Source organism: Gadus morhua, chromosome 13 (assembly GCF_902167405.1).
Source record: "Gadus morhua chromosome 13, gadMor3.0, whole genome shotgun sequence".
Taxonomy (NCBI): domain Eukaryota; kingdom Metazoa; phylum Chordata; class Actinopteri; order Gadiformes; family Gadidae; genus Gadus; species Gadus morhua.
Window position 1 is genome coordinate 25,007,228 of NC_044060.1, and position 27,500 is coordinate 25,034,727.

Here is a 27,500-nt window from a genome sequence, read left to right on the forward strand (position 1 = left end):
ACACACATGCGTGCGCGTGCTAGGCGGCGTGTGCTGAGCGCCATTTGTCACCTTGTATATGTGTAGCTGGGAGCACGAGAGGGAGGCCGCTCCCCTCTGGTATTGTGGGGGCTTTCCTAGCTGCGAGTGCTAGGCCATGCTAGTGTTCACTCCACTTTTGTCAATCCCCTGTCAACACGTAGCTCTGAGACATATCCTCCCGCCCAGCCTCCGAGAGAGGGAGAGAGAGAGCCCTGGCTCGCTCGCCCTCCCACCCCGTGACGGGTGCCCCCAGAAAATGGCGGCGTCCCCGCGCCCTGACAAAATCCTGGCTGCTCTCTCTATCATTTATGTGACAGCTGAGGGGAGACAGCTTGGCTACACCTCTTGCTGCAGTGCTCAGCCTTAGAACAACACCCCAACATACACAAACGCACGGCATAGCACACACACACACACCTACAAACCACCCCCACTAAAACAGCCATGAGTGGAAAGTCTTCGATGTGGTTATTAGAGTTGTGTGTGGAATGCTTTTTGATCACTTCAGCGGTTAATGCTCTGATACGCAACACAACCTCAGTGGGTCATATGAAACCATGTGATGTCATGTCAACAGAACTCTATACACCTTTGAAGGACGTGAGGTGTAAACAGTGTTTGACGCGGACGCTGACATATTGTTTTTTAATCCCCTCTTCCTGAATGTTTCACAGCAAGTACTGAGAACCGTGACAGCCAAAAGAACCATGGAGGGGTTAACCTCTGTGGTAAATCAGTGAGGAAAGCAGCTCAGTAGATTCAGTATTAGCCTTGTGGGTTAAGCAACGTCAAGATCACTAATTATGGTATAATTATATTAGCCCAGAGTCATATTCAAACATGATTACTGTTTTGCATCTTAATTCTTACCTGCACCAGCACAAAGAATCTTTTTTTCCATCTTTTCCACACGTTCTTCCCAATGGCCCAGAGGTACCTGTTAATAAGGAAAAATAAATCATGTGCAATACAGTTAAGCATTGTTTCAATTTTAAACTGATTTAAATTAGATGCGTGCTCGACATAGGGGAAAGAGGAGGTATTACAAGCATGAGTCAGGGTTAGCCTGCCCCCTCCTGGCACAGTCACGCCACTGCAGCCAAATACAACTACTTTAGATCGTAAATGTCAGAATCAATACTTTTGACGCGGTGAGGACGGCGAAAGATATTGTGATATAGTCACCAGAAAGGGTCACTGTTCAATTGTATGTGGAGCTGTCGACAGGTTGCATGCTTAAGGAGAGAGCTAATGAACATTATTGGTCGTATTATTGGCAAGGTTATGCCTACTGATCCTAAGCTTTTTATCCAAAATATTTAACCTGTCAATTTTGTGGAGTCAAATGATAAAACATCTTTAATTGGTATGTGCCTTTTGGAGGCTAAAAGGTGCATTGCTAGGTCAAAACAACTGTATGGGGCGTTTCTGAATGGTTAAACGGAGTGACTTTCTATCTGGCAAGTTATTACACAATAAAACAGGATTGATTTTTTTCTTGTGTACATTTCAAATGAAGGATGTGTACTGAGATGTTCTGCTTACTTAGTTTCACACTTTATATACAATGGTTGAATCACAAAGAGCTTGTTTGCCTTTAAGATTTGCACATACATGTCTGTATTTTCCTAGTTTTTGTTATCTCCTATCATGGTTTATGGTTTGGGAACATTGCATCGTTGAAATTATGTCTTGATGATGATCAATTATTGGAAAAACATGAAACCACTGCTGGACTATTCCTGTCCATTGTGATCACCTGATTGTAATGAAATGGGCAGAATCGTAATGAAGTGTACTGCTTCCTAAAGATTCCTTTTTGAACTGTGGGGGGTCAGAGATGTCCCCCCCGGTCAATCCTTCAAGGGACTCCCAGTCTCTGATCAAAATGAGATTCCATGCAGACGGTAGCAAGAGGCCTTTACAAGGGCGAGACTCCACAGAGCCTTAACAGTCATGACCCCACAGAGCCTACAGAGTCCTCCTGCAACCTCCAGCAACCTCTACAGCCCCTCCACCCTCGAATGGAGAGCATATCGACGGACAGTGATTGACAGTGATTAACACCAAGTGTTAATGTATGTGTGCAAGTGTAGCCATTCTGGACGGGGTGTGTGTCTGTTTGCTGTGTGCATGTTTGTGTTTTCATGTGTAACCATACTGAGAAGGAGTTTGTGTGTGTGCTGTGTGTTTGTACATGTTTGTGTCTGTGCATGTTTGTGCGTGTGCATGTTTATGTTTGTGCATGTTTGTGTCTATGCATGTTTGTATGCGTGCATGTGCAATTTGCAGTGTGTGGCACTGCAGTGTATACAAGTGTAAACAAATGTCTTTTGCAGGGACTCTGCAGCTTAGAGCTCCAGAATCTCCATACTGACATGTCAGCCTTGAGGGCCTGTAGTCTCTGGGCAGCTAACAGGAGAAGAACAACCAGCAGGCAAAAGTAATAGACAGCAGATAGACGACCGTCAAGAGGCCAAGGATGTGTTGTGCCGTTAACTGTGCTAACAGCAGAAGCCAGGGATAGAAAGTATAAAATAAAAACCTACCATAGCATTCACTCCCTTTGATAATAACAGAGGCAGTTATGGATACAAGTCTTTAAAGGGAAAAATTTGAGTCCTAACCTGATTGGACATAGATTGCTTCAATAGTTATTGTCTATATTGAGATGTAAATCAGCCATGACCTCAAAGATACTGGCTAGTCATTGGGATGACTCTGAATTCCGAGTGCAGGGCGACATTATCATCTCATAGGCCTATTTCTGTTTTTTTTCTGAAAATAACATACACAAAGTAAGTAGGGTATATTTCCACAACTGTAATATGTCACTTTGGATATTGTTGGAAGATGACACCTTTGAGATGGTTATATAAGTGAAATAATCAAGGTAGATGCTACTTGGCTAGAGTGAATAAAGCTAGAACACAGCATAAGCGGAAGATTACACCTCCACCTGAAATACATGTCATGTTTTAGAGTGAATACCACCTAGTGCATCATCAGTTGGTATTCCTATAACTCAATAGAAACCTAGTGAGCGGAGCTGAGTGGTGGGAATATCCCTGTCGCACAGCGTCCTGCTACGCCGTCCAACCCCCCCATCTAGTGGCAAATTTACACCCCTGTACCTCAATCTTCCGTCACACCTGTCTTCAATCATCAATCTCCACTTCCTACTTCAGCCGGGGATCTCCATCCAGCCGGCGCCATTTCGTCGCTTACAACTACCTAGTTCTTATCGGTCCTACCAGCATTCTCTAGAGTCGACCAGGGGTTTTCAAAGTATGAGAGAGTGAGCCCTCCCTCAGAGAACAGATTTCAGCTGAACCCCCCCCCCATTTTTTTTTTCTAAATCCCTGTGTTTCGAAAGATATTTTAATTATTTTACACATTTTAAACATCTCTGATCATATTTTACACATTTTAGCGTTTATCTTTTTTTTCTGTTACTTTTTCTAGTTAATTTTTTCTCACGTCGCGACCCCCCTGAAGAACTCAGGCACCCCCCAGGAGGCGCGCCTCACAGTTTGAAAGTCACTGCTCTAGACCGAGTTCAGTGTTCCCGTTCTCTGATAACCCTCTCCCCTCTTCCATAGTTCTCCTTCCTTTTCTCCTTCCTGCCTAGCTGTCGCCCAGGAGCGTCGCCAATTGAAAACATTCGGGGCTTTAGCCCAGAAGTTAGAGTCCTTTTAAAACGGGGTTCGGGGGTTTCGGGAAAAATGTGAAAATCGGGCTGATGAACATGCAATTGTAACGTAGTATGAGAAGTAAAGGAAAGACCAATCGTCATGTCTGACTCACGTCGGGGTAGGCCTACTGAGTAGGTTAATGTTTGTTAAGGATAGGGAAGTGCACCACATACACCAGCAGCCAAAATGAGACATTAGAAAAGCCTGTAGCCAAATAGTCATGCGCCTAGCCGATGTCAAGTGGACCGGGTTGAATTAACTCTGCGGGCCTCCTGAATCTGTGCAAACTAGAGCAGCACTAAACCGCAATATGCGCTATGCATAAAATTTGCAACAATTTGTAACAAATGATTCTAAATCTGCCCATAAATGTACAAGTCCGAATTTTGCGGTTTTCACTGGCTACAATATTGCATCTGTCAGTTGTCAAATTTGCTGAACAAAATGTTAAACTTCAATAATTGTTCATAGTCAACTTTTATAATCCATTTATTTAAACTCAACAGCATAACCATACAGCTTCGCCAAATCGGCGGGAAAACACGGCACACGCAAAGTACATCCATGGAATCAGCCGTTCAAAACCAGTCTGCATGAATGACAACTGGATGGCAGGGGATGCGGACAAAGAATACACCGAAGGGGGGAACACGAGAGCCCCAGCTCGCCGCATACTAGTAGCCTGGGTGCTTTAAGCGTGGAACAAGCTGGATACGGAGCGGGTGAAAAACTCCTTAAAAGTGTGTGTGCGTGTGTTTGTGTGTCACTCTGTTCGAGCCTGCATGAGAGTTCAATGTTGTCATTAGCTGTTACGTCTTTCTGACCAATCTCAGTTCAAGGCCCACCTGGGCTGTACCACTTCGGGAGGGGGCACTCAGTTACTCCCCTCTAGACAAAATCGAATTGGTTGCGACGTTGACCCGGCGACCCGAAACGTTAACGGCCCACAGGGAATTCTCCCAACTCTCCCGATTACCACTCCTCGCGTGTGTGTGTGTGTGTGTGTGTGTGTGTGTGTGTGTGTGTGTGTGTGTGTGTGTGTGTGTGTGTGTGTGTGTGTGTGTGTGAGGGGGGGGGGGGTAAACATGTACGCTAATATTCATACTGGTTTAAATAATATATTTGATAGTATTTCCCATCGTTGCTGAGCAAGAGTTTTGTTTGAAAGTTCAGTGATAGAAACAAATAAGCCTGGGCTATTGAAGTTTTACGGTGCCACTGTCATGCACCTACCCGATGTCAAGTGGACCGGGTTGAATTCACTGCGGGTCTCTCTTCTTATATCCATCTTACCAAAGATATTTTATTACTGTCCTTCTCAACACTCTCTGATCTCACTAAAAGGCTAGCAGCACGAGACAGCAATATTGACGAGATGCGCTATGCATACAGAAGAAAGAATACCAATGCTGAAATTGCAACATTTTGCAACAAATTATTGTAAATCCGCCCATATATGGACACGGCAGAATGTTGCGGTTCTCACTGGCTCTAATGTTGCATCTGTGGCGGCTGGTAATGCAACCACAAAGACTTGAACTCTACAGGGCTTTTTTTGACGGCTCCGCGATCCGGGGCTATTCCCAAAAGATCCGGGGCTATATCCTTGAATGCCCAGGTCTAACGACGCGCCTGCCATCGCCGAACCCCTGCCCGCCTGACTACCCGTCTGTCGCCGAAGCCTTGCCTGCCTGACTGTCTGCCTGTCGCCGAACCCCTGCCTGCCTGACTACCTGCCTGTCGTCGAGTCCTTGCCTGTCTGACTGCCTGCCTGATGCTAAACCCTCGCCTGCCTGACTACCCACCTGTCGCCGAGTCCTTGCCTGCCTGAATGACTCTCTGTTGCCGAACCCTCGCCTGCCTGACTACCGCTTGCTTCGCCCCAGCTTGTCATCTATCCCGTGTCCCAATAAACCCTGTTTCCTTTTACCCCGTCTCTGCCTCTCTGTGTCCAGCGCTTGGGTCCCCTCGCCCTTTTCCCTAACAGCACGAACTGGCCACCATGGAACCAGCTGACACAGAGGCATTCCGGGAGATGATCTCCCGCCAGGGGACTCTCCTGGGTCAACACGACCAGATCCTGCAGGAGATCAACTCCAACCTCTGTGAGTTGTCCATATCGGTACACAGTCCCCGTCACCCCGGAACCACCAGTCCCAGTCCCGGGTCCATCGGCTTCTTCCCGGGAGCCGTTCATTCCAGCTCCCAAACACTACGAGGGGGACCTGGGATCCTGTCGGTCCTTTCTTCTTCAGTGCTCTCTGGTGTTCGAGCCGCAGCCCCAGACCTACCCTACCGACAAGTCACGGATCGCTTACCTGATCGGCTCCTTGCGGGTGAGGCTCTCGCATGGACAGCGGCCGTGTGGGAATGTGGTTCCGCGGCCTGCTTTGATTGCTCCGCCTTCACCGAGGAAATGCGGAGGGTCTTCAATCAACCGGTCCGGGGCCGGTAGGCCTCTCAACGTCTTCTGCGTCTTCGCCAGGGATCCCGTAGCGTCGGACTCTGGTCATGTCCTGGAGTACACACTGTCTGTCCCAGTGTTTGCAGTCTGCCCAGTCTCCTCGAGCGCCAGAGCTCGAGTCCGCTGCCGCACCTCCTAACCTGTCCTCCGTTCCGGAGGAGTACCAAGACCTTGGGGCGGTGTTCAGCAAATCCTGCGCCTTGTCCTTGCCCCCCCACTGTCCTTATGACTGCGCCATTGACCTCCTTTCTGGGGCTCCCCTCCCTGGTAGCCGCCTGTTCAATCTCTCTCGTCCCGAACGCGAGTCAAAGGAGGAGTACATCGGGGAATCCCTCGCCGCTGGGATCATCCGCCCATCCTCTTCACCAGTAGGAGCAGGATTCTCCTTTGTCAGGAAGAAGGATGGCTCGATTCGTCCCTGCATCGACTACCGCGGTCTGAACGATATCATGGTAAAAAACGAGTATCCCTTGCCCCTCACTAGTTCCGCCTTCGTTCCCCTCCACGGAGCCGTGGTTTTCACTAAATCAGACCTGCGCAACGCATCCCCATCCGGGAGGGAGACGAGTGGAAGACAGCGTTCAACACCCCATTGGGCCACTTCGAGTACTTGGTTATGCCCTCGGACTCATCAACGGCCCCGCTGTCTTCCAGTCCCTGTTCAATGATGTCCTCCGGGACATGTTGAACCGCTCCGTTTTCGTGTATCCTGATCTTCTCGAGATCCGTGTAGGAGCACAGGATTCACGTCTGACAGGTTCTTCAACGTTTGCTGGAGAATCAACTTTACATCAAGGCGGAGAAGTGCGAGTTCCAAGTTCCGTCCATCTCTTTCCTGGGCTACATAATTGGTCAAGGCCAGATAGAGATGGATCCCACCATGGTCTCTGCGGTGGCCGAGTGGCCCTCCCCTCCAACATGCAAGAGACTGTAACAGTTCCTTGGATTCGCTAATTTCTATCGGCGGTTCATAAGAGGCTACAGTCAAGTCGCGGCACCTCTCACGGCCCTGATCTCCACCAAGTGTTCCTTCTCATGGACACCGGAGGCTGAGACCGCCTCTCTGTGCCTCAAGAAGCGCTTCGTATCTGCGCCCATCCTCGTTCAACCCAATCCCTCGCTCCAGTAGGGATGGGAATCGAGAACCGGTTCTTGTTCAGCCGAGTCAACCGATTCCTTGGAATCATTAGCACACCTGCTTAACGATTCCGCTTATCGGTTCTGGTCGCGGCAAATGCGTCATGACGTCACACACACGCTGCTTTGTTTTGGTTCAGAACGCAGCAAACATGACGCCGCCGAGGAAGAAGCACATTGTGCGTTCACACCAAACGCGACGGGGCGACAAGATCCCATACAAAGTGAACGTAGAGACACGTATCGGGTGAATTTTTTCGCGAGAGACAACCGGCGACAATTTTGGATTTTTCCGCACCACACTTTCGCCGTTTACAGGCGAGCGCGTTCACGAGGATTTGTGCCACAACTAATTCGCTCGAGTATAAATATTTCAACTTTGACGTGAATTTTGCGTGATGACAGCCAATCAGCGTTCAACAACGTGACAAGTGAGTGAAATGTGTAACGTAACAGCCAATCAGCGTTCAACCGTCAAACTCAGTGCAGTGCAGTCCGGGGTGAACTGCAGCACGGAGGAGAAAGTGATTGTTGCCGTTTGCGACTCCCGGAGCTCTATATATAATAGTATATAATATAATATAATTGTACATATAATATCACAGCCAACAGCTCTGTGCGCCTCCGGATGGCCGTAGCGTGGGGAGCTCTCATAGGGATTGGGCTTCTCGGGGTTTGTTTACCGGCGTTGCTATGGTTTCCGGTCTTGTGTGTTCCAACGGTTTATTAGGTAGGCCCATCTAATAAATCTGTCTAATCAATACTTCATTTTGTTTATGTCAGTGGAATTTTGCTACAAGTTTAATGCGAATGAGCACTGTTAGTATTCCAAAAGGCACAAGCTCTTACTTGACTGTTTTCAGTCTGTGTTTTTAGTTTTATGACACATAATGATGGCATTTGGGCTTAAAAACCAAACATATTTTTTGTGTCTAGACCAGGGGTTTTCAAAGTATGAGAGAGTGAGCCCCCCCTCAGAGAACAAATTTCAGCTGAGCTCCCCCCCCCCATTTTTTTTTCTAAATCCCTGTGTTTTGTAAGATCTTTTAACTATTTTACACATTTTAAAAATCTCTGATCATATCTTCAACATCTCTGATCATATTTTACACATTTTAAAAATCTCTGATCATATTTAGAGAGATTTAATGCAAACAAAGACATTTGTACTTATTTTCTCACCCAATGAGAATCGATAAGAGAATCGATAAAGAATCGGATCGATAAGCACAATCGGAATCGGAATCGTGAAATTCTTATCAATTCCCATCCCGACTCTCCAGTTCATGGTGGAGGCTGACGCATTTGACACCCTAGTGGGCGCGGTCCTCTCCCAGCGCCCACCCCTGTGCATTCTTCTCCCGCCGGCTGTCCCCGTCGGAAAGAAATTATGACATGGGCAACCGCAAGCTCTTGGCCGTCAAGCTCGCCTTGGAGGAGTGGCGACATTGGAGATTGGACATTGGCTGGAGGGGGCGGAGCACCCGTTTATAGTTTGGACCGACCACCGCAACCTGGCTTACATTCAGTCTGCCAAGAGATTGAATTCTCGACAGGCCAGGTGGGCCTTATTCTTTGGGCGTTTCAATTTCTCCCTCATCTACCCTCCCGGGTCCCAGAACGCCAAGTCGGATGCCCTGTCCCGCCTGTACACCCCCGAGGACCCCTGTACTGATCCCGAAACCATCCTGCCCCCCGCTTGTCTGATCGCCACACACACCTGGGGGGTTGAGTCCGCGGTACGCCTTGCGCAGAGGCAGTAGCCAGGCCCTGGTTCTAGCCCCCCAAATTGCTTGTTCGTTCCGGACGCTGTACGGTCCAGGGTACTGGTCTGGGCCCATTCCTCCAAGCTCACCTGCCATCCGGGAATCACCCGCACTTTGGACTTCGTCCGCCGGCGATTCCTATGCCAGGAATAAGACCTCAACCCGTCCCCGTTCCTGTCTGCTTCGGCCCCTCCCCATTCCTAGCCGGCCTTGGTCACACATCGCCCTGGACTTCGTCACCGGTCTGCCCACGTCCGAGGGCAACACCACCATCCTCACAGTGATTGACCGTTTCTCCAAGGCCACGCACCTCGTCGCTCTTCCCAAGCTTCCCTCCTCAAGAGAGACTGCAGATCTTCTGGTTAGGAACCCTTTCCGCCTTCATGGCATCCCTGCGGGCATCGTTTCGTTCCCCTCTCAAGTGTGGCGTGCGTTCTGTGCGGCTCTAGGGACCACACCTAGCCTTTCCTCCGGGTTCGTCCCCCAGTCCAATGGACAATCGGAGTGGGCCAACACGGAGATGGAGGCAGCGCTCCGCTGTATCTCCGACGTCAGTCCCTCCTCCTAAAACTCTCAGCTTCCCTGGGTCGAGTATACCCACAACACCTGTCGGGCCCTTGTGGCCCCTCGGTGTGGCCCCTCTGTCTGGCCTTGATGCCCTTCTGTAGATCTTATGCCAAGCCACTGGGGCCCTGGGCCCCGCACTCTGCTTGGGCTTCCATCCCCCACCCTGCCTCTCTGCCATCTTCTGTAAGACCGTCCAAGCAACGCAATGTCACTGCATGTACCTGACCTGACCACCTGATTGGTCAACACAACAGGAACATAATCATAGAAACTCTATCAACATGCCGGTCATTTGATAGAAACCCCATCAACACGCCATCAACACGAAGGAAACGTCATTAACACTTCATCAACACGATAGGAACGTCATCATCACGCCAGTCAAGTGATAGAAATGTCAACACCAAGCCAGCAACACATCCCCTCACTTAAGTCACAAGTCTGTGCTCTGGCCCTGTGTCAGAGTCCCATTGTTGTGGCAAGATGGCCCCAGAACCGCCTTGAGTCCCCATCATCCAATGGCATGAGGAAGAAGGATTACATTGAATTGATTGATTCAATTGAAAAGGTTTCTTAGTATTACCTGTACATTTGAGTGACGTCAAGTTACTTTTAGTGACGTCCAGTCACTAAAATTAGCGCCCTTCTGGATCCTCTCCGTATCAATGTTCAAAGAGTTCCTACCAAACGCCGCCTTCAACACGACGACCAGAGAATTTATCTCCATCATGTCCAGCCATATGCTGGCTCTAAAGGTTCAGGACTTCTCGTGTTTTAAATCCTATCTCACAAAGGGACCCTTTGTTCTTTGTGAAGAATCAACATCAGTCCGCACAGGCCTGGCTTTTGTCGTCCCAAGGGGTCGGTCCGTGGTCCGCTGCTCTTTGCAATCGACAGACTTCAGCTTGTAAAAGGCGTTCGAAGACACAGAGTTAATCATCCCTGTTATGCTGACAACACCCAAATCAACATCTCTATTGGATCAAAGGACTCTAATTCCTAAGATTGAACCTCGCCTGACTGCGATCAACAGATGGATGTCCATAAACGACGAGAGCTGAGAATAACCAACCCACAGAACAACACAAACCATTTGAGCCGTTCTGTGTTTTGAGGGCTCTATTGTCACTCTAAGGTGCTTGTCATGTCATGTTGGATGCTTTCTTTTGATAAATATCCAAAAAGCTAACGATGACACCTTTCATTCATCTTAGAAACAGCTCCCTCAGCTCCTCATTACAGCCAATAAAGTTGATCTCAATCAGCATAAATCAACCTGCTAGCCAGCACTAGCCACTAGTAGAGGTCTGCTCCATGTGTGTGTGTTTGTGTGTGTGTGTGTGTGTGTGTGTGTGTGTGTGTGTGTGTGTGTGTGTGTGTGTGTGTGTGTGTGTGTGTGTGTGTGTGTGTGTGTGTGTGTGTGTGTGTGTGTGTGGTGTGTGTGTGCGTGTGTGTGTGTGTGTGTATTTGTGAGTGTGTCAGTGAGTTTGTCTTTCTGTGTGTGCGTTTGTGTGTGTACGTCTGTGTGTGTTTGCATGTGTATTGGTCATTCTGTGTGTCTGTGTTTGTTTGTGTGTCTTTCTGTGTGGGTGTGGGTGTGTGTATGTGGGTGTTTTTGTGTGTCTTTCTGTGCGTGTGTGTGTGCCTTTCTGTGTGTGTGTGTGTGTGTGTGGTTGTGCGTGTGTGTGTGTGCGTGCATCTTTTTATGACAGACTTTTGAAAAGCTGCCATTGTCAGAGGGGAGACAATTAGTGTAATAGGGCTGTGGGTCTGAGAGGAGACGTGGGGGCCAGCCGCAGGCCATCCAATACCTGTCATGTGTCCTCCCAAATTCCTGCACTACTGAGGCTCAGACACTACAGGGCAGTGTGTCTCTACCACAACTAAATATGGGACATGGGAGAGCTACGGCCTCTATTCCCCTAGAGGCCCAGAGCACAGAGTCAAGCCTCACCTCACGTTTCCTCATGCTTCCAATTATATTCTTGCTTTTTTCATTGTGTGTTGATGGCCTGGAACTGTAATCTGTTTTGGTTTGAGAGCAAGACAAATGGCTGCGTTGTTGTAGCACCAAAGTCGGATTATGGAAACCTGTTAACCAACAGGTTGGTTACACCTTGGTTAACCAAATATGTATTTTTCTAACAATGACTTGTCATTACAAAGAAACACACATTATGTGCCTATTATTTGATTATAATTCGTCCCTGGGCTAGATATAAAATGTATCGCTTTATCCTGAAGTGATGAGTATTGTCCACCAGAGGGAAGCATATCCTAACTGGTAGTCACCAAGGCATTGGAGACAAGAACATCCACCATTCACCTTCCCCTCTGATCATCCTCAGCCTTCAACCACGTTTTAGATCCGAAACATCTGCACAAGAAGTGTGCTTTCAGGAGAGAACTATGTATTATGTCATGTCTATTCGACTGAGTTTACACAGGGCCATTGAGTGAAGCACAGTATGCTGTTTACTATGGACCGCCCCCATTATATGGGATCTATCTTGTCCGTCACGCACATGAAGAACCCTGCTGCTCTGTGGTGTTAACATGGAGGACTCTCCTAACGCTTCCCTACAGTCCCCGGGGTCTCTGTGTGTGGTGACAGCCGTGACTTACCCACAGTAACTCATGTCCTCTTACCCACAGTGCTTCATGTTCTGGGGACTTACCCACAGTGCTTCATGTTCTGGGGACTTACCCACAGTTCTTCATGTTCTCTTACCCACAGTGCTTCATGTTGTCTAACCACAGTGCTTCATATTCTCTTACCCACAGTGCTTCATGTTCGCTTACCCACAGTGCTCCATGTTCTCTTACCACCAGTGCTTCATGTTCTGGGGACTTACCCACAATGCTTCATGTTCTGGGGCTTGTCCATGCGGACGGCCAGCTTGATCCGGAGGTCGCCGTCCGGACAGCCTTTGGACACCGTCATCTTGTGGAGCTCGGGCTGTTTGGGGCTGTTGGGGGTCGGGTGGAGCACCACCTAGGGGGAACAGCCAGGAGAACGCACTGTTCACAGGATGCCCCGAAGAGGAACCAGAGAACATTTCTCCAATCACGTGGATATGGTTACTCTCTCTGTCATGACCTTTGAACTCAGTGATCAGTGTATTCCATGCTTGTGAATGTGTATAAAGGGTTGGTTAATTAGTAGAAAACACTTCTCTGTGTGAGCATATGCTGCAGGAAAACTAATATCATATATTGATAAATACTAATACTTATACTATGATACTAATATATAATACTAATAACACAATAATACAATAATACAGAGCCTCTGCTGTCTCCTGCAGAGAGCGAGCACCTCCCACGACGGGGCAGGAGATGACCTGCTACTGGGGGTGGGTACCAGGTACCAGTGATAAGTGGGATGTCTGTATGCACCGTGTGTGTGTGTTACCCGCCCCAGTACCGTGTGTGTGTGCATGTTAAGTCTGTACTGTGTGTGTGTGTATTACCCGTCCCAGCTTGTGTGTGTTATGTGTGTACTGTGTGTGTGTGTGTATTACCCGTCCCAGCTCGTGTGTGTTATGTGTGTGTACTGTGTGTGTGTTTTACCCGTCCCAGCTCGTGTGTGTTATGTGTGTGTACTGTGTGTGTGTTTTACCCGTCCCAGCTCGTGTGTGTTATGTGTGTACTGTGTGTGTGTGTATTACCCGTCCCAGCTCGTGTGTGTTATGTGTGTACTGTGTGTGTGTGCATTACCCGTCCCAGCTCGTGTGTGTTATGTGTATGTACATTGTGTGTGTGTGGATTACCCGTCCCAGCTCGTGTGTGTTATGTGTGTACTGTGTGTGTGTGTATTACCCGTCCCAGCTCGTGTGTGTTATGTGTGTGTACTGTGTGTGTGTGTATTACCCGTCCCAGCTCCTTGTCCTCAAGGGCGAGCACCCCGGTGCTCTCTGTGAACAGCTTGATCTTCACGGCCGGGAGAGGCTGAGTGGTGGTGAAGTCCCCCTGGGTGCCCCAGCTAGGACACACACACACACACACACATGGTTACGCACGCACACACACGGTAACGTCGACCACACACAGACAAACAAGGTAACGCACGCACACACACGCGCGCGCACACATTCGGTAATGCATGCACACACACACACATTAACGCACGCCCACCACACACACACACACACATGCGGTAACGCCGAACACACAAACACACATTAACGCACACCCACCATACACAGATACACACACAAACGGTTACGCACGCACACACACACACATGCGCACGCACACGTGCAGTAATGCACGCACACATACACACACACATTAACGCACGGCCACCACAAACACACACACACACACTACACACACACACACACACCAAAAACAAAATAAAATGACGGATCTTAATTGATTATTACGATTCTTTACGTTTTTAAACTATTATCATTACATATATATTGAAAAACGACTTAGCCATTTCAGCTTGATCATGGTAATTGCATATCTTGGTCAGAAACCTGTTCTTCTGATAAATCTCACCAAAAGAGGATCGTTTCTGCTGTCATACTTCCCAATAGCTTAAAGGTCCCATGACATGAAAATCTCACTTTATGAGGTTTTCTAACATAAATATGAGTTCCACTAGCCTGCCTATGGTCCCCCAATGGCTAAAACTTGCGTTTGGTGTAAAACGAGCACGAACTGTTCTGCTGGCCTTTGAAAAAATGGAGGCTCAAGTGCGCTTATTTGGAATGTCTATTTATGACGTCACCAAGAATCTCAGCTCCTCCCCTTACTCTGCCTGGCCCGTCCAGAGACGTTGGCCCGCCAATGAGACTCGACCATGCGAGCGCCACATGTGTGTGTGTGTGTGTGTGTGTGTGTGTGTGTGTGTCTGTGTGAATACACACACTGTAACGCGAGTGATTCTTGTCGGTTCTTTGACGTGTCTTGTATTTCCACAACGAGACTGTATTGGGGGTTATCTGAGCCATGTTTGAGAAGGAATTGGGGGAAAGGAACTTTGGCTTTGACTCGCTGAAGTACATGAACTGCGACATGCCGCCGGTTGCCGCGAGGCACCATCGCCCGGCAGCGGGCAGCCGGCAGCAGGCAGCGCGCGGTTCAGTCGACTTCAGGTTGATGTGAAAGTGGAAGAACCAGAGACGTCGCAGAACCCGACAAAGTCGTTTGTGATTCATAATATCGTCTGGAGGCGCACACAGCTTTTGGCCGTGATAATATGTATTAAATGATATAGACTTCTATGTATTATATGATATTATTTAGATATAGAGATCCAGGACTGCAAGTGTTGTACACTTCCTTGTTATTTGGATAACCGTTCTGCTTTTGGTGTTATGGCACATAACACGTCGGACTCTCGTCTCTGGTATTTCTACAACGAGACTCGTATTGGGGGTTATCTCAGCCAAGGTTGAGAATGAATTGGGGGGAAGGAACTTTGGCTTTGACTCCCTCAAGAACATGAACCACGACATGGAGGAGAAAGGGATTGTTGGCGGTGAATGTCTCCCGCTTGAGACCCGCTGAGGGACCACCGCCAGAGGCGGAGGTGCCTAAGCGCTGCCCGGCAACGATCCCTTTCTCCTCCTTGTCGCGGTTCAGTCTACTTCACATTGATGAGGACGTTGAAGAACCAGGAACGTCGGAGAACCCAACGCGGTCGTTTGAGATTCATAATATCGGCTCACACAGCTTTTGGCCGCGATAATATATATTATATGATATAGATATCTATGTAGGCTATATGATAATATTTAGATATAGAGCTCCAGGACTCCCGTGTGTTCTAGAATATGTACAGAACACGGCTAAAGGCTGTGCGCCTCGCCATTGCGGTACATCCACTGTAAACAGAGCGCATGGTACCGTGGCTGCAAGCTGCTCAGGGCCACACCCCCACCCTCCTCCTTGACCCGCCTCGCTCCTCCTCATTTGCATTATAGCTACAGACACCAAAACAGCGCATTTGGGGGAAGCTCAATGTGCGACTGGCTCGGAGTGGCTGTAACTCTGCACCACGGCTGAATTTCGGGGACGTCTTTGAATACTGTGTTAGTTGCCCACTAATACCTATATTAAAGAATACATAAAATAGCATGTCATGGGACCTTTAACTAAATATTCAGTTTAACATGACTACAGGCTGCCCGGACAATGACCCCAATCAGATAGATGTTAAAAGTACAGTGCAGACAAACACACATGCAGACCAACATAGAAGTACCCCATGCACACACACACACACACACACACTCACACTCACTCAATGAGTCAGAGAGAATAATGCATCACAAGCATCAAAGCCGGGGCATGGACGGACCTTTTCTCTCTCTCTCTCTCTCTCTCTCTCTCTCTCTCTCTCTCTCTCTCTCTCTCTCTCTCTCTCTCTCTCTCTCTCTCTCTGTCTCTTTGTGCTGTGGTAAATGGGAACACTCAGAGAGGAGGAACACCCCACCATAAGATAAATAATGTTATGGTAAAACCAACACAACCCTATTGTATGGTTGTGGTGGATAATGCCATGCTGGTCGAGTACTCCATCACGTTGTGACACTAGTGGACGCTATGCTAACTAAAGCAGCACTTTTAGTGTGGAATATAGTTTGGCTTCTGTCTCCATGGATCTGACAGCCAGACTACCTGAAAGTATTCCCATTGTAATTATTCGATTTGGTGTGTGTGTGTGTGTGTGTGTGTGTGTGTGTGTGTGTGTGTGTGTGTGTGTGTGTGTGTGTGTGTGTGCGTGTGCGTGTGTGTGTGTGTGTGTTTGATTGTGTGTGTGTGTGTGTGTTTGTGCATGTGTTTGATGGTGAAGAGAGATATACCATCATATGTCGTGTTAGTGTCTACAACTCAAGGGCTGATTCAGAAGTTCTTCTTTTCTATGAAGTTCCACCTCAGACTGAGTTGTGCACTCAAATAAAAGAGTATAATGGAATGCTGCATGCACCCCATTAATGTGACAATGAACAGCTAATCAACCACGCAATGCCTCTCATGTCTCCGCTTCGAGCCAGCAGCGTCACCACTTCTCCCCTGTGGGATATATCTCCTATCAGAGTAAAGCATGTCTGGAAGTGGTTGAATCTAATATAATGCTGAAATGAACTGCCCTCATTATGCACACCTTCAGCTTGTTGATAATTAGGCCCGCAGCCAAACTTCAGCTCCAGGCATTGGTGAACAGAGGGGAAGAGAGCAAATACACACGCACACACACACACACACACACACCCAGATACACACAGACACACACACACGCACACACGTCCCTGGCTCCAGTCAAATTGGCGCTTGGTGCTCAGCTCAGACAGTGTAGCTCTCAAATGATGCGCGTCGCTTAGAGAATAGAGACACTGCCCAGACAGAGATGATACCCGCAACAGCTAGCAACACCTGGGCTTGTCTGTCTGTGGGTCAGTCAGTCTGTCTGTCAGTAAGTCTGTCTGTCTGCGGGTCTGTCTGTCTGTGCTCCTTTCAGTGTGCCTGTTAGTTCGTGTGTCTGTCCGTCTGTGCCTGTCTGTCTGCATGTCAATCTGTCTGTCAGTGAGCCTGTCCCCACGTACGTAGGCTTAGAGGCCTCCGCCTGGTCGGTCTGCAGCTTGTGTCCTCCCTCCACCTCCATGGTGCAGTAGACAATCCTGCTGGGGGCCAGCGACCGGAGACCCTGCACCTCCATGATCACCACCTTGGGGACAGATGCAGGCCGTGTGAGGGGAGTGAAGCGAAGAACGAGGCAGAGAGGGCAGAAAGGCAGGCCGAGTAAGGGGAGGGGAGACAGGGGCAGAGAGGGCAGAGAGGCAGGCAGTGTGAGGGGAGGGCAGACAGGGGCAAAGAGGGCAGAGAGGCAGGCCGTGTGAGGGGAGGGCAGACAGGGGCAGAGAGGGCAGAGAGGCAGGCCGTGTGAGGGGAGGGCAGACAGGGGCAGAGAGGGCAGATAGGCAGGCCGTGTGAGGGGATGGGCGCTGTTAGAACCTCTTACACTTTAACTGAGAACTAACTCTGATGTGCAGAAGCCAACGCTGCGCTCAAACCTTGGTACTTTATAAATACTTTATATCTGCCGTATTTTGTATTATTGTTTGTATGTCAAGCTGATTGTGCTGGATACATAGTTTAGTACAGTTGTATATTAATGTTGAATGAAGATATATTTAAGCCTCAAAAATACTATTTGATAGGAATGGGATGTCATAGAAACCCTTAGTCCTCTAAAGGAGGAGAACCCCTTCAGCCCAGAGGGAAGAGAGGCACCCCAGAAGAGAGGTACTCTCCCAAGGAGGGGAGGCACCATTAGTGCTGACATGAGATTATATAATGGACGCATAAACAAGTAGAACATACCTTAACTAAACTAAGTGCTTTGGGATTGGTTGAAAATCAATCATGAACGTGAGTTAGTTTATCTGACACACAAAAACAATAATCCTAATGTCCTAATCTCTTCGTAGGTGCAGAGAGCTGATGGTGTTAGGCCAGCGCTCCGTGCGGTGGTGTCAGGATGGTGGTGTCAGGGTGGTGGTGTCAGGGTGGTGGAGGTGGGGTCAAGGGGGTGGTGGTGGGGTCAGGGTGGTGGGGTCAGGGTGGTGGAGGAGTCAGGGTCGTGGGATCAGGGTGGTGGGGTCAGGGTGGTGGTAGGGTCAGGGTGGTGATGGGGTCAGGGTGGTGGAGGTGGGGTCAAGGGGGTGGTGGTGGGGTCAGGGTGGTGGGGTCAGGGTGGTGGAGGAGTCAGGGTCGTGGGGTCAGGGTGGTGGGGTCAGGGTGGTGGTAGGGTCAGGGTGGTGATGGTGTCAGGGTGGTGGGGTCAGGGTGGTGGTGTCAGGGTGGTGGGGTCAGGGTGGTGGTGTCAGGGTGGTGATGGGGTCAGGGTGGTGGTGTCAGGGTGGTGGGGTCAGGGTGGTGGTGGGGTCAGGGTGGTGGAGGTGTCAGGGGGGTGGGGTCAGGGTGGTGGTGTCAGGGTGGTGGGGTCAGGGTGGTGGGGTCAGGGTGGTGGTGTCAGGGTGGTGGTGTCAGGGTGGTGGGGTCAGGGTGGTGGAGGTGTCAGGGTGGTGGGGTCAGGGTGGTGGAGGTGTCAGGGTGGTGGTGTCAGGGTGGTGGGGTCAAGATGGTGGGGTCAGGGTGGTGGAGGTGTCAGGGTGGTGGAGGTGTCAGGGTGGTGGGGTCAGGGTGGTGGGGTCAGGGTGGTGTTGGGGTCAGGGTGGCGGTGGTGGTGGTGTCAGGGCTGAGGAGAAGGCTGCTGGTAATAATTCCAAAAACTTGCTCCACCTCTGTCCTATGCAGTGCACTACTTCGGGCGTCATCATGTGTAGTGTTGTCTGAGATGTGAATATGCAAAACAGGTTCTCCACATACTGCACTACTCAATCCCCATGATGCTTATTTCATCACTATTTCCCATGATGCATATCAGTTCAATGTCGTCATATTCTTCTAATAGCGTAGTCTGGCACATTCAGGTACTTTGCGCAAATGTATTACGTTTATGTGACCAATACGCGTGACGGGCGTCTGTTTTACTGTTAGCGCTCACGTTCCCCATATAGGTGTTCCTTAGCTAGTTTGCCGTGTAGTGTACACAGAGCCAGGGTATGGGCGCAGCCCGCTACCCCAACTACTGACCTCCAGGGTGAAGGACAGCACCACGTCGGACTTCGACAGGATGTTCTCGTCCTCCTGGCCCATGTCCATGATGGAGGTGTTGTGGCCCCTCTTCAGCTTCTGCAGCTTGAACTCCCCACCCTTGGAGACAGGCATGCTCTCCAGGTTGGCCATGAGCAGGTTGACCGAGGATCGCAGCTCCTCCACGAACATGGCCTCCATCTCTTTGGACACGAACCGGGGGAACTTGCCGCTCTGTGACACAGAGGAGCAGAAGGAGAATGAGAGGAGAGAGAGAGAGAGACCCTCGTCTTAAAGATCCCATATCATGCTTTTTTAGGGTTAATAATTGCATTTGGGGGTACTACTAGAATAGAGTTACATGCCGGTAACCCTTCCTTTTACAGTCCCCTAATTACTAGGTATTTACCCGGTACATACATGGTAAATTATAGTGTATTACTGGGTAATTACCACTGGTAATAAGAAGGTAAATACGGAGGTAGTTACCCGGTAAATACATGGTAAATCATAGTGTATTACTGGGTAATTACCACTGGTAATAAGAAGGTAAATACAGAGGAATTATCCGGTAAATTATAGTGTATTACTGTGTAATTACCACTGGTAATAAGAGGGTAAATACAGAGGAATTACAGCTGATGTACCAAGTAAAACCTTCACTATTACCCATCAACTCAACTAAGTAGCGTGTAGTTGTAACTGTTTTAGGTTGGTAATAACTCCGATATTGTGTACTTCCTACGAAATTAGGCAACCAATTCTTAGAAACACCTATTATCCAAGGTTTATGATGGCAACAGCCCAAATTTAATGATGTACAATCTAGAAATTAGCATAGTACTTTACAATAAAATACTTTTTCTTAGTTATTATTCATAGCTACACCCATCTAGAAAGGGTTTATTCGATTTACCACTATGGAATTACTTACCTGGTAACAACCTCTGCAGGAATCTGTTTTCCTCTAGTGTCATAGTAGATCTTCTTAAATACTGGGTACGAAGCCGTTTGTTTCCATGGTATTACCAGGTTCTTACCATATAATTTATAACAGATACATTCCATTATCCATGCAGTCAACACAAACTTGTACCATGTACGTTCTGCGACGTTACCAAGTAAAAAACGACAATTTACCCAGTAATTAAGCTGAAACTGTACTGTAAAAGGAAGCCTCGTTTGTTTCCATGGTATTACCATGTTCTTACCATATAATTTGTAATACATTATTCCCTTTTCCATCTAGTCAACACAAACTTTTAACATGTACGTTCTGCGACGTTACCAAGAAAAACACGACAATTTACCCAGTAATTAAGCTGAAACTGTACTGTAAAAGGAAGCCTTGTTTGTTTCCATGGTATTACCAGGTTCTTACCATATAATTTGTAAGACATTATTCCCTTTTCCATGCAGTCAACACAAACTTGTACCATGTACGTTCTGCGACGTTACCAAGTAAAACACGACAATTTACCCAGTAATTAAGCTGAAACTGTACTGTAAAAGGAAGCCTCGTTTGTTTCCATGGTATTACCAGGTTCTTGCCATATAATTTGTAATACATTATTCTCTTTTCCATGCAATCAACACAAACTTGTACCATGTACGTTCTGCGACGTTACCAAGTAAAACACGACAAATTACCCAGTAATTAAGCTGAAACTGTACTGTAAAAGGAAGCCTCGTTTGTTTCCATGGTATTACCAGGTTCTTACCATATAATTTGTAACACATTATTCCCTTTTCCATGCAGTCAACACAAACTTGTACCATGTACGTTCTGCGACGTTACCAAGTAAAACACGTCAATTTACCCAGTAATTAAGCTGAAACTGTACTGTAAAGGGAAGCCTCGTTTGTTTCCATGGTATTACCAGGTTCTTACCAGATCATTTGTAATACATTATTCCCTTTTCCATGCAGTCAACACAAACTTGTACCATGTACGTTCTGCGACGTTACCAAGTAAAACACGTCAATTTACCCAGTAATTAAGCTGAAACTGTACTGTAAAAGGAAGCCTCGTTTGTTTCCATGGTATTACAAGGTTCTTACCATATAATTTGTAATACATTATTCCCTTTTCTATGCAGTCAACACAAACTTGTACCATGCACGTTCTGCGACGTTACCAAGTAAAACACGACAATTTACCCAGTAATTAAGCTGAAACTGTACTGTAAAAGGAAGCCTCGTTTATTTCCTTGGTATTAACAGGTTCTTACCATATAATTTGTAATACATTATTCCCTTTTACATGCAGTCAACACAGACTTGTACCATGTACGTTCTGCGACGTTACCAAGTAAAACACGACAATTTACCCAGTAAGTAAGCTGAAACTGTACTGTAAAAGGAAGCCTAGTTTGTTTCCATGGTATTACCAGGCTCTTACCATATAAGTTGTAACTGGTTATTCCCTTTTCCATGCAATCAACACAAACCATATATGTTCTGCAACATCGTTCACCAGTAGTTAAGCACTTTAATTGTTGTTATAAAACCCCAAACCACTGTTGATGAAAGGCATATTAAAATTAAACAAAATCAAAGGATTATCTTTCAAACAATGCATATCTCACAAACAGGCACTGAACACTGAAGAAATCGGACAAAAAAAAGAGCCGTCCACATTAACTCAATTTAAATGTTACTGATGGTGTTTTCATAAAACACATGACATTGTTATGGCAAGTGACCACAAGGAAGACTGCTTCAACCTCTTCAATTTGAATAAGCGGTGCATGCCATGCAGCAATCTGCCTATGGGAGCATCTTTGTGGTAATTCGCAAACCAATGAGTCCACTCGATGAATGAGAGATGACTCTTTAGTGTCTTCTCTGTGAGGTATCCCTGCAGTCTCCACATCTGGGATTTGAAGGCTGACCAAGACCTGACCAGGTACCTCCAAATCTCCCCTTCCATACTGCAATAAAGAATCAGAAGACAAGAAAATAAACATTAGGACTGTCAATTAATGAACATTTCTAGAACATGTAGAACTCAAAGATTATTTTGTTTATTAGTTAAAAAAGGATGCTGGTCCTCTGGCCATTGTGTTTGGTCATATTGAAAAGAGAAAAAGGCATAGCCATAAATACAGTTAATAGGACGGGAGGGGACAGGCTGTTAGCTCCGGTTAGCACTTTAGCATCGAGCTAGCGGAGCTTCTGTCATTCAAATAACTCGGACATGTTGTTTAAAACCTATAACACCAAATTTATTAAAATATCCGGATTTAATCGGGCTCCCTCCCATAAGTACAGTTAATAGGACGGGAAGAGACTCTGTTAGCCCCGGTTAGCGCGATGCTAAAGAGCAGCTCTACCGGAGCATGCCACCTCAACAGGTGCAAGTTAGCCTCCGGTTTGATATTCGCCAGATATTCGGTTTACCACCCAATCGGATTCATCAACATAAGTGCAATACAATACGGGCTTAGTATGTTGAGGACGGTGCATCGCGAAAATCACAAACACATGTTGTCGCCATCGATGTCTGTGCAACAACGTCATTTACGTTCTGGCTGCTACCTGTTTTAGGGACCGTCAACAAGTTACACATACCGACTGGTGGCAGAGACGTTACCATGGAATTGTTTCTGGAAATAAATCATATAAAATAATATAAAAATCACTAAAAAAGACATTTTGTCACCTGATTGTAGTAGTAGTTGCCAATGGTGGTCTGCTACTTACTGCAGGTAACTTTGCTAATATATTGCATAATTGTTAAACGGAATGCAATTAATAATTTCAAATATAGTTTAGTCGATTTTTTTCGAATATTAAACTATTAACTGCATTATGATTAACTATATTGCAATATATTTGTGTGATTAATTTCCTGAAACAATTCCATGGTAACGTCTCTGCCACCTATCGGTGAGTGTAATTTGTTGACGGTCCCTAAAACAGGTAGCAGCCAGAACGTAAATGACGTTGTTGCACAGACATTGATGGCGCCAACATGTGTTTGTGATTTTTCGCGATACGGTGTCCTAAACCGTCCTCAACATACTAAGCCCGTAATGTATTGCAGTTATGTTGATGAATCCGATTGGGTGGTAAACCGAATATCAAACCGGAGGCTAACTTGCACCTGTTGAGGTGGCATGCTCCTGTAGAGCTGCTCTTTAGCATCGCGCTAACCGGGGCTAACAGAGCCTGTCTCTTCCCGTCCTTTTAACTGTACTTATGGGAGAGAGCCCGATTAAATCCGGATATTTTAATAAATTCGATGTTATAGTTTTTAAACAACATGTCCGAGTTATTTGAATGACAGAAGCTCCGCTAGCTCGATGCTAAATGGCTAACCGGAGCTAACAGCCTGTCCCCTCCCGTCCTATTAACTGTATTTATGGCTATGCCTTTTTCTCTTTTCAATATGACCAAACACAATGGCCAGAGGACCAGCATCCTTTCTTAACTGATAAACAAAATAATCTTTGAGTTCTACATGTTCTAGAAATGTTCATTAATTGACAGTCCTAATGTTTATTTTCTTGTCTTCTGATTCTTTATTACAGTATGGAAGGGGAGATTTGGAGGTACCTGGTCAGGTCTTGGTCAGCCTTCAAATCCCAGATGTGGAGACTGCAGGGATACCTCACAGAGAAGACACTAAAGAGTCATCTCTCATTCATCGAGTGGACTCATTGGTTTGCGAATTACCACAAAGATGCTCCCATAGGCAGATTGCTGCATGGCATTCACCACTTATTCAAATTGTAGAGGTTGAAGCAGTCTTCCTTGTGGTCACTTGCCATAACACTGTCATGTGTTTTATGAAAACACCATCAGTAACATTTAAATTGAGTTGATGCAGACGGCTCTTTTTTTTGTCTGATTTCTTCAGTGTTCAGTGCTTGTTTGTGAGATATGCATTGTTTGAAAGATAAGCCTTTGATTTTGTTTAATTTTAATATGCCTTTCATCAACAGTGGATTGGGGTTTTATAACAACAATTAAAGTGCTTAACTACTGGTGAACGATGTTGCAGAACATATATGGTTTGTGTTGATTGCATGGAGAAGGGAATAACCAGTTACAACTTGTATGGTAAGAGCCTGGTAATACCATGGAAACAAACGAGGCTTCCTTTTACAGTACAGTTTCAGCTAACTTACTGGGTAAATTGTCGTGTTTTACTTGGTAACGTCGCAAAACGTACATGGTACAAGTTTGTGTTGACTGCATGGAAAAGGGAATAATGTATTACAAATTATATGGTAAGAACCTGGTAATACCATGGAAACAAACAAGGCTTCCTTTTACAGTACAGTTTCAGCTTAATTACTGGGTAAATTGTCGTGTTTTACTTGGTAACGTCGCAGAACGTACATGGTACAAATTTGTGTTGACTGCATGGAAAAGGGAATAATATATTACAAATTATATGGTAAGAACCTGGTAATACCATGGAAACAAACAAGGCTTCCTTTTACAGTACAGTTTCAGCTTAATTACTGGGTAAATTGTCGTGTTTTACTTGGTAATGTCGCAGAACGTACATGGTACAAGTTTGTGTTGACTAGATGGAAAAGGGAATAATGTATTACAAATTATATGGTAAGAACATGGTAATACCATGGAAACAAACAAGGCTTCCTTTTACAGTACAGTTTCAGCTTAATTACTGGGTAAATTGTCGTGTTTTACTTGGTAACGTCGCAGAACGTACATGGTACAAGTTTGTGTTGACTGCATGGAAAAGGGAATAATGTATTACAAATTATATGGTAAGAACCTGGTAATACCATGGAAACAAACGAGGCTTCCTTTTACAGTACAGTTTCAGCTTAATTACTGGGTAAATTGTCGTGTTTTACTTGGTAATGTCGCAGAACGTACATGGTACAAGTTTGTGTTGATTGCATGGAAAAGGGAATAATGTATTACAAATTATATGGTAAGAACCTGGTAATACCACGGAAACAAACAAGGCTTCCTTTTACAGTACAGTTTCAGCTTAATTACTGGGTAAATTGTCGTGTTTTACTTGGTAACGTCGCAGAACGTGCATGGTACAAGTTTGTGTTGACTGCATGGATAATGGAATGTATCTATTATGAATTATATGGTAAGAACCTGGTAATATCATGGAAACAAACGGCTTCGTACCCAGTATTTAAGAAGATGTACCATGACACTAGAGGAAAACAGATCCTGCAGAGGTTGTTACCAGGTAAGTAATTCCATAGTGGTAAATCGAATAAACCCTTCCTAAATGGGTGTAGCTATGAATAATAACTAAGAAAAACTATTTTATTTTAAAGTACTATGCTAATTTCTAGATAGTACATCATTAAATTTGGGCTGTTACCAACATAAACCTTGGATAATGGGTGTTTCTAAGAATTGGTTGCCTAATTTCCTAGGAAGTACACAATATCGGAGTTATTACCAACCTGAAACAGTTACAACTACACGCTACTTAGTTGAGTTGATGGGTAATAGTGAAGGTTTTACTTGGTACATCAGCTGTAATTCCTCTGTATTTACCCTCTTATTACCAGTGGTAATTACACAGTAATACACTATAATTTACCGGATAATTCCTCTGTATTTACCTTCTTATTACCAGTGGTAATTACCCAGTAATACACTATGATTTACCATGTATTTACCGGGTAACTACCTCTGTATTAACCTTCTTATTACCAGTGGTAATTACCCAGTAATACACTATAATTTACCATGTATGTACCGGGTAAATACCTAGTAATTAGGGGACTGTAAAAGGAAGGGTTACCTACATGCCAGTATGTTGTTATTATTATTATTATTATAACTTTATTCAAGACACAGGAAGGTCCACATAGACAGCACAGTACGTAGATTAAAAAAAACAAACATATTGTGGCCGATGCCAGGGAGGAGTGCGGGGAGTGGTAGGTCTGGCAACCTCCTGGCTCCACCCCAAAGCCTTATAAGGACTTCCTCCCGTTAACGAGGCAAGCCTGAGGATCGTTAACCAGGGGTGCTTGGGCTTAAGAGGGCTAGCAACAGACATGTGGGGGGGAAGTTTGAACTGGAGCTAGAGCTGGCGCTAGCACAGGACAGGACAGGACAGGACAGGACAGGCAGGATCTGTGTGATCGCCTGGAAGCACGGAATGGCCTAAGGGAAAGAGACAGGTGGAAAGTGTTGGACTGGATCATAGAAGAGGTGGACGACCCTTTTCCCGACCGGGTTTTGGTTTACTAGGTAAATAAACCATTCTGCACTGGAACTGCTCTCTGTGTTGTGTCATTTTGTCTATTCGACTTGGTAGCGTGGAAACCCCACACCCACAGGCCCGCTACAATCAATATATATATATATATATATATATATATATATATATACATACAAAACATTTAAGAAGGATGCAAATGAGGCTTTATCAATTATAATACAAAGACATTTAAAACACATAAAAGCTTCGGTTCCAATGTTTCCAGAAGCAAGATGAGTACCTTGTGTCCCTCTGAGAGAAATCAATTAGAGACACAATAATCGTTTTCAAAGACCCAGTCAATCTGCCCATGAATCTATACATAAAATTTCTCAGAACAGCATTAAAAGTGGGCACATTGTTTGCCACAAACATATCACGGGAAAATGTGTATAGTGTTAGAAATACCCCTTATTATTCTCACAATGTTCATTTCTACAAAACCAATTTCAAAAACGTTCTGTTTTGTATCATGTCGCCTTAAGGTCCCCTTCCCAAGTAGCCGAGTCTGCGTTGATTTGTCAGCACGGCGATTCTGTTGCGATTGGGAAAACACTTTTCGCGTGACTGCATATTCACATCACCGAGAAGTTGTAAACATAGGGGGTGGCCGGGGGGCACAAAGTCTGCACTTCAGCACTGCCCACTGCCCAGTCTGACCTCACACTGTTAGTACATTTTGACTGCAAACAGGCTGTTAAACGGCACTCCCTGTCCGACAACGTGGGAGAAGCTACAGTGGCCTGTACCGGCCTGTAAGGGCAGGTACTTCCAAAATTATGTTACCGTCTACGGCAGAATCTAAACGCACCAAATGTCAACTAATGAGGTTCATTGATTGATTTATAAATGGGGTTCGGTTACTTAGTCTGTAAAACTAAAGGTCATAGCTTAAAATTAAGATAGCCAGTATGGTCACAGGTATGACCTAAGGCTTGTCTGATGGGTCTTATTTGAGGTCACTTCACCTTAAAACTGACGACCAACAATTTAAAGTTGCTGTATGTAGG

At 46.2% G+C, this 27,500-nt stretch overlaps 1 protein-coding gene across 16 annotated transcripts in view; it reads right to left on the reverse strand.

Moving 5' to 3' along the window:
• Positions 1 to 27,500, reverse strand: part of cadpsa (Ca2+-dependent activator protein for secretion a) — a 173,731-nt gene that overhangs the window by 98,128 nt on the left and 48,103 nt on the right. For all 16 annotated transcript variants that reach the window (XM_030375220.1, XM_030375229.1, XM_030375228.1 and 13 more), the window contains exons 5-9: positions 19,266 to 19,499; positions 17,213 to 17,334; positions 13,524 to 13,635; positions 12,506 to 12,645; positions 892 to 958 (exon numbers count right to left, since the gene is read on the reverse strand). In XM_030375220.1, coding sequence (XP_030231080.1) covers positions 892 to 958; positions 12,506 to 12,645; positions 13,524 to 13,635; positions 17,213 to 17,334; positions 19,266 to 19,499 — 675 coding nt within the window. The remainder of the gene's footprint in view (positions 1 to 891; positions 959 to 12,505; positions 12,646 to 13,523; positions 13,636 to 17,212; positions 17,335 to 19,265; positions 19,500 to 27,500) is intronic.